At 40.1% G+C, this 7983-nt stretch overlaps 2 protein-coding genes across 2 annotated transcripts; one reads left to right on the forward strand and one right to left on the reverse strand.

The window, feature by feature from the left end:
- Window positions 1-2420, forward strand: LOC135541135 (probable G-protein coupled receptor 173). Its single transcript, XM_064967250.1, has one exon. It carries the CDS (start codon window positions 713-715, stop codon window positions 1832-1834), a length of 1122 nt encoding a protein of 373 aa, XP_064823322.1. The 5' UTR covers window positions 1-712; the 3' UTR covers window positions 1835-2420.
- Window positions 2421-6116: 3696 nt separating this feature from the next.
- On the reverse strand, window positions 6117-7717 carry prok2 (prokineticin 2). Its single transcript, XM_064967251.1, has 3 exons — window positions 7646-7717; window positions 6437-6562; window positions 6117-6242 (listed from the first exon to the last, which is right to left on the reverse strand). The coding sequence occupies exons 1-3, from the start codon at window positions 7715-7717 to the stop codon at window positions 6117-6119; spliced, it is 324 nt and encodes a 107-aa protein (XP_064823323.1).
- Window positions 7718-7983: the final 266 nt, after the last annotated feature.

Here is a 7983-nt window from a genome sequence, read left to right on the forward strand (position 1 = left end):
TCAGTGTTGTCGGTCTCTACCTCATCCGATTCAACCTCGTTTGGCAACGTAAATAGTAGACATCTTTTCCACAAATACAAACCAACGCGTATAGTTTATATACAACTGTTCTTTAATTCTGGATCTATCCATAAACCATGCCTTCGATTGAGCGGACTGAACAGTGGTTTGGCTATAGCCTACCATGCCCTATTAATTGCGTGCTGAAGTGATGATGACGGCCTGTCCCCCGTTTTTTGTTTATTTCTTCCGCAAGACGAACGAGAACCTCTGCCATCAGTGGAAATGGAGATATTTTGGGGAAATTTGTGCCCATTAAACGGATCCTTTTAAAATGGTGTGTGCGAACACTGCTATCAGCAGAAAATGGAACTACGAACATGGGTGTATTTCATATTCGCAACGGACACTTGTGAGATGAAGGATTACAAGAAAAGCAATGTAAAACGGTGACTTCATTTTTCGATGGAAATCAATTGCTTTTGTTAATCAGGCTATGCTTTAAACCCAGGAAAATAAGTAATTATATGCTGAATAGGTTAAAACGCAGGTTCTGTTTAACCGGAGGTATTTTTGACTTAAAACGTGCATCATGTACATTTTTTTGCAGGGCAATTTTGATCAATCATTGATACTTCGACGAGAGGAAGCAGGACAACTTGATGTGCGAATATAGAATCAACGCGGCTTTGAAAATAGCCTGGTTGCATAGATGGCAAATACAAGCGAGTTTGGGGAAAGTAATCCTTCACTACAGAATTATGCTATCACCGCCTCTGCGGTGAAACTGGCCTCGCTCGGTCTGATCATTTGCATGAGCCTAGTAGGGAATGTGGCGCTGTCCCTGTTGGTGCTGAAAGACAGCTCCCTTCAAAAGGCTCCGTATTATTTTCTACTTGATCTGTGCTTGGCAGATATAATACGGTCTACCGTGTGTTTCCCCTTTGTGATGATATCAATCAATAACGGTTCCACCTGGACATACAGCATTATAAGTTGTAAGATTATTGCGTTCATGTCAGTCCTTTTTTGTTTCCATGTAGCGTTTCTGCTCTTCTGCGTCAGTGTCACCAGATACATGGCGATAGCACACCACAGGTTTTATTCCAAACGAATGACATTATGGACATGTGTGGCAGTGATTTGCATGGTCTGGACCCTCTCTGTCGCTATGGCTTTCCCCCCTGTATTCGACGTTGGCACCTACAAATTCATCCATGAGGAGGAACAATGCATTTTCGAGCACCGATACGTGAAAGCAAACGATACCCTGGGCTTCATGTTGATGCTGGCTGTCATCGTGGGAACAACACACGTTGTTTACATAAAGATGCTGTGTTTCGTTTATGACCACCGCAAGATGAAACCCGCTCAGCTGGTCCCAGCTATAAGCCAAAACTGGACCTTCCACGGGCCAGGTGCAACTGGGCAGGCAGCTGCCAATTGGATTGCAGGATTTGGACGTGGTCCCACCCCACCAACATTAGTGGGCATCAGGCAAGCCTCGCATAATGGAAACAGACGTCTGCTTGTCTTGGATGAATTTAAAATGGAGAAACGCATAGGGAAAATGTATTACATGATAACTCTTGCGTTTCTTCTCTTCTGGGCCCCGTACATTGTTGCTTGCTACCTTCGAGTTTTTGTCAAGGGAGGCACCATTCCACAGGTCTACCTGACTGCGGCGGTGTGGATGACGTTCATTCAGGCGGGGGCGAATCCCATTATTTGTTTCATATTCAACAAGGAGCTGAGGATCCGTCTCAGAGCTTGTTTCCCGTGTTGTCTTAGTACACAGACGCCTATGTCTATGGAGCATTATTGTGTTATCTGATAGGTTCAACTGTTGTTTTAGACAAGGGAAAACGAACAGAACTGTCATGTTGGTATTAAAGCCTATAGGTGATATTTCTCAGTCGCTCTGCTTGCCCAATTTTTTCACATATGTTGAAGGCCACCTTTTGTGATTTGCACATACAGAAAGTGTATAAAGTTGCCAATCTTGATTTCAAATACTAATAATTTAGCATATTTTATGAATCTCATTAGTATTTTCTTTGAGTATAGCCTAGGCCTATGTCAAACCTGTGAGAAAGACATATGAGGTGTGTATATTCTGTAAAGCTATTTTGTCGCTTTATTCTGAACAAACCAAAAAAAAATGACTTTGTATCTTTCAGAAAATCGCAGAATTATTTGTGTGGAGAAAGTGTTAACTCACTTTTACAGTAATTTGCAAATACATGTTCTTCCTGGATGTTGACATAATCTGGTGATACAAATGCATCCCTTGTACATTCCCTGTAAAATAGACACATCATTTGTTTTTCTATGGACAATGACCATGGGACTCTAAAAGAAGAAAATTGTCAGTGCTGCAGAGAGGTGTTTGCATTGTTTGTACTTCTGAGTAAATAAACAACAAATGAATGATTAGTATTGCTTTGATTCTGTAATGCACAATAAGCAAATAGTTATTGGACAGTATCTGTTCAGTTACAATACAAAAACCATATGGGAACATTCATTTCCAATCGTCATCCACAAACCCAATTACTTTCAGCTTACCATATTGTTTGTGTATTGTAGCCCTTCTGTACTGTAGCACAAATTATGTGGTGTATTACCCTGAAACAAGAATATGATTATACTCAAATCATGTTATTTTAGTATTACTACTTTATTCCATGCTGTAAAGCGAAATACAACCATTATTCGTATACCATAGTATTTAACTGGCCTTAGGAAGTTTGTGGTCCTGAAAAAGAATTGAAGTAAGAGTCCAGTTTTCCTCTGATTTCACACTCCATTCTTCTGATAAGACTTTAACTAGCCAACATGTTTAAAAATATATATATATATTTCACCTTCATTTAACCAAGTAGGCCAGTTGAAAACAATTTCTCATTTATAACTGGCCAAGAACAACAACACAGAGTTACACATAAACAAACGTACAGTTAACAACACAATATAAACATCTATGTACAGTGTGTGCAAATGTAGAAGATTAGGGAGGTAAGGCAGTAAATAGGCCATAGAGGCAAAATATTTACAATTTAGCATTAACACTGGAGTGATAGAAGTGCAGATGAGGATGTGCAAGTAGAGATACTGGGGTGCAAAAAGATAAATAACAATATGGGGATGAGGTAGTTGGGTATGCTATTTACAGATTGGCTGTGTACAGGTACAGTGACCGTTAAGCTGCTCTGACAGCTGATGTGTAGTTAGAGAGAGGACATGCACCTCGCAGTATGTAAAAAAGCCAACTGTGTATAATAGTCATTATTTTGATCACTGCTCGTCTCTGTTATAGCCATGTAAATGAAAATCTGTCAGCTAATTGGAGTCCTTAATCTTTGTAGCCCGGTTCACCTCCCTATGGGGAAGTGGGATAGAGTGGGAGTTGCTTAGCTCTTGTTTCTGTGCAGAGCCATCGCAGTATACCTACAGTACACCCTCCCTCCCTGGCCTGGCCTCACTGCATTCATAACCATTACCATCACAACACGCCTGCCTCATACTGGCATCTGCTCCGCTTCACTCCCAGCATGTACATACAAGGATACCAGCAGAATCTCTGTGGCTTCTGAGATACTGAATCTTACTCACCGTTGAATTCTCTCATGAAATACAATTTCAGGTCAAGCATTTTTTTATGCAACAGTCCTGCCCCAGTAGTACTCTCTCTGCCTCTTTGCTGTGCTCATGAAAAAATGTTGCAGAGCCTGTACACGGCCATATTGTTGACCCCACATCTGCTGCTGTTATTTACTTTTCCTCCCTAGAGTAAGTTAGGGTGAAATTTGTGTTATTGCATAGAGTTTATGATGCCCTTGTCTGAATATAACTACATTGAAATGGCAAGGCTCAGTGGCCACATTGTATGTGCTAGTGTACACCGTCTGATACCGACATCCATGGACGTCTAAAAGGCATCATTTTGATCACTGGACTGTGGATGAGCTCCAATATTTGGGCCATTTGGGAGATTGACCCATTAAGAAGCTAATCTATATCAATACTGAGAAACTAGTTTGAAATGTAACTAGAGCTGAATAAAACAGATTCCCATGAATAAACAATTAGATTAAGATGAGTCAACGAACGCTGGTCCCCTTAACCATTGGACAAATCTAATTATAGCTTTGCGCTTTGAATGAATGCACTGTAAAATGTAGCCTGACAATGAGAGATTTTCAGAGCTGTCAGACTTCCAGAGACCTGTGCTCTATTATTACAGAGAAAACTCTTTCTTTTGCTGATGTCAGAGGAGAATAGAACTTTCTGTTTTAACCTTTCAATTCCCAAACACTCTCAATTCAACTACAATGTTAGTGAAGTACGGCTCAGTTATTTCGAATATGCTTTGGGCCCAGAGGTTTTCCTGCTCACCCAGTAAAAACTGTGGGCCACAGAAGCATGGTATAGGGTGATGTGCGTGCCCTAGTTGCAGATAACAGAAAGGAACATGCTCCTTCAATGAAATGACTCCTTGATTGCATTTCCTTCCTGTCTCCCTAGAGATGATATTTAAGCGTAGTATTCAAGTACAATAACTCTACGTTAACGTAGAGTGTTCGTCATGACGTTGAGGAAGTCTGACCACGCATCTGTATTAAGAAACGTTAAAAAATACTTGATAGAGGTACATGATTAGACACTTTTCCTATTTATTTGAATTGCATTTATTCCCAAAAACAAGTCCAGTGATTGAATGGCAGGTCCCACCACCACCAATAACAACAACAACAACATAATGCACATAAGGTCCAGTCGCATACAGTACAATACAACAACACGGTAGCGAACAAAATGTCCTTTGGACGTCACACACTGTTAGTGGCCATTCACAATGGTAAACAGAGTAGCTCTTTTTGAAATGAGTTTGCTGTCTTTCAAACAAACAAACCCGAAACGATCTTTATTCCATATCGGTTTAAACATAATTATGCAGATAATTAACGTTCACATTTTGTCAGGACCCGGTTACAAACCTGGGTCTCCGGAGTGAGAAACAGTCACTTAACCAACTGAGCCACGAATAGTCAGTCACTTAACCAACTGAGCCACGAATAGTCAGCAGAACCCAGAAGATGAGGCAGACACAGCAGTACTTAAGACGGTATATTTAATAAAGTAAAAAGGAGAAGTCCTTCAATAAAAAAAAATGGCAAATCCAAAAGGTGGTAGGAATAGCACAAAAAAGCCTCAAGAGATACTCAAAAACAAAAACAGAATTCCACAAGAGCATCCACCGGAATCGACAAGAATACACAGAACACTAGGGCTGGGTGCTAACATACAAACACAGAGCACAGAACTGAGGGAAACTAAGGGTTTAAATACAATCAGGGGAAAAACGAGGCACAGGTGCAAATAATAATGGGGAACAAGGGAAAAAACATAAGGTCAAAAAGCACAATGGGGGCATCTAGTGACCAAAACCCGGAACAACCCTGGCCAAATCCTGACACATTTGTAAAGTCGCAAAGCTGTGCAAGTGAAACTGTATATTTCGTGGACCTATGTACAGATCCAGTCGTTGTTCTTGTTTGATTTGGAATGGCACTAGATACCATCAGCATTTACAGTGGGCATATTTTGTTTATTGTGAAGTCCAGAATCTTAAAAGGGTAATCCTTAGTTGCTACATCCATTTTGGACTTATAAATTAATGATATGTACCCATTGATTCTTGAAGAATATACGTATAAATGCCTCATGAGCTTAGCTCAACTGTAGTACCCATCAAAACCCCAAATATAAGTTTGTTTTACTCCAATGTTTGTAAACAAGGTAAATGTAAAACTACAATTTTGATATCATGGATTGTCAGTCCTTGCATCCATAGTGCAGTCTATGGATTTGAGAGTGGTTGCAATTCTCCAGCCCCATTCCTCAACTTTTTACTGAAACTGTGGCGGGGTGTCAACTTTGTTAATGTTTCAATTAAGGATTGCAGCTATAAGAAGGGAGAGCAAATTGTTATTTCCAAATATAAGTCAACCTGAAAATGTCTATATGTTATCTTTAATACATATAATGGAAAAAGTATTTTAAAAACTAAGGCAGACCGAGAAAATGACTATCAGCACTTCCCGTGGTTGTCCTCAGAGGTAGTAGTCTGAGTAGTTGTACGGTGAAAGACATTTTGATTTGCCCTCTGATGTGGTGATGCATGCCAAATGTGGCACACATGGACATGTGTGATGTAGTCTTGTGCCAATGAAGGGAACCTGGAAACAAAGACAGAAATTCATACTGTGAACAAAATGTTACACCTTAGAGACAAAAGTCAGTCCATATTTTGTAAGGAAATCAGGACTCTTTCTGCTGTTCCAATACAAATGAAGTGGAGACTGAGGTATTGATTAGTGAGATATGGTGTGAGGTAATACAGAGAAGAGACAATGTACAAAACTTGGCCCACCTTGTGACTCATGGGGTGGCACTCGTCTCCCTTCTGTCCTATAGGGGCACACATCCTCAGGCTCCTGATCCACAGACTGACCGCACAGCACATCCCCTCTCCACACTGCAAGTCCTTCACACAGGCCTGGAGAGATTACACACCATTTTATAGAGTTGAATTGAAAGATGGAAAAAAAGCTTTAGAGAAAACTGAGAAGCATTAAAAGTGACTTTGTATTTTTTCCAAATACTGCTCAGTCTAAGCCAAACCCTTTGTACAGATATTGATTTATTTTTGGAATGTTTGGCGTTGCTATATAATATGGAGGTTATCGCAAGCTGTTTATTTTTTTTAAAGGATTCTGAAATTGCTCAGAGGGAAATGAACAACTTGAGTCATATTAGCATCCCTATGTGCCTGCACTGTTCTGGCACTTTTTCGTTTTTCATCTATTATATTTCATCCTCAAATTAGATACCAAATTGTCATTGGAGCTGATAAAACAACGTATGCCCAGCTTTAGAAAATTATGCTAAAAACTATAGATTTTATAAATAGAACAGTGCCACTACACAAATAGCAAACAGGTTGCATGGCACCTGAAGTACTATGCAACAATGCGTACCTGCGTTGTACTGCCTCTGCAAAAGCTTCGCTTTAGTTATAAAACTAGGACCACTAATATATTAAAACCTTTTTCCTAGTTAAATCTATATTCAAGGAACATGAATTGTCCAAATTATTCCATATAGATGGGTATAGATACAGTATGTTGGAGACATATTATCTGACACTGGTTCGCCCAGAAGGAACTATTGTGGTTACACAGTTTAAAATGTTAACTTAAAAGACAATAATTGTGTTCTTCTATATGGGTTGCTAAGGCAATCTCACAGCTGGCTAACCTCACATTGATTGAAAAGATACTTCTACTTGCTGCAACATAACGCGAACGTTCTTCTCTGGGTATAGCCAGGCTTGAAGTGATAATGACATACTGACATGAAACATGCTGTTATATAGACTGTAACTGCATTGTTTCTTCATCAGAGGCTTCTCATGGCACTCTGAGATCATTTACCCCCTGTTATCATTTCCGTTTTGGATAAATTATGATAATTATTTCATATTCAACCAAATCAAGCTTACCATAACAAAATGTGAAGTTTCTATAGTATCATCTATTCATAACTCGTTGGCTTCTAGAACCTGTTCGCTTCCACTTACCCCTGTGATGACTGCTGAGGACCCATGGGACACAAGCAGTAGGCAGAATAGCAGGGAGCAGCTGGACCGCATTGTGAAGCAGAAAAGTTCTCCAGCTCCTGTGTTCTCCAGGGTGAAAGAGATGGTCTGCTGTGCGTTCCTACGTGTGTATGTGTGCGTTAGATGGACTTGGAAAGAGAGGTGGCCTCCAAAGTCTGGTGTTGAGGACAGAGAGAGGTTTATAAACCCAGCCAGCCATTCCATCTAAATGAGTCACCAGCATCCCCTCCGGAGAAAAAAAGAGAAGCTCAAGGTAAAGCTCAACACGACAATATCCTTCTGGCATTTTTTTATGTTGA

This window comes from Oncorhynchus masou, chromosome 6, assembly GCF_036934945.1.
Source record: "Oncorhynchus masou masou isolate Uvic2021 chromosome 6, UVic_Omas_1.1, whole genome shotgun sequence".
Lineage (NCBI taxonomy): Eukaryota > Metazoa > Chordata > Actinopteri > Salmoniformes > Salmonidae > Oncorhynchus > Oncorhynchus masou.

What these genes read in the sequence shown, in the direction of transcription:
- LOC135541135 (XM_064967250.1), top strand. Translation starts at nt 713, where the DNA reads ATGGCAAATACAAGCGAGTTTGGGGAAAGTAATCCTTCACTACAGAAT.
- prok2 (XM_064967251.1), bottom strand. Translation starts at nt 7,717, where the DNA reads ATGCGGTCCAGCTGCTCCCTGCTATTCTGCCTACTGCTTGTGTCCCAT. An exon ending in CCTCAGCAGTCATCACAGGG is followed by an intron (nt 6,563 to 7,645) that starts GTAAGTGGAAGC and finishes TAATCTCTCCAG; the next exon opens with GCCTGTGTGAAGGACTTGCA. An exon ending in GCCACCCCATGAGTCACAAG is followed by an intron (nt 6,243 to 6,436) that starts GTGGGCCAAGTT and finishes CTTTGTTTCCAG; the next exon opens with GTTCCCTTCATTGGCACAAG.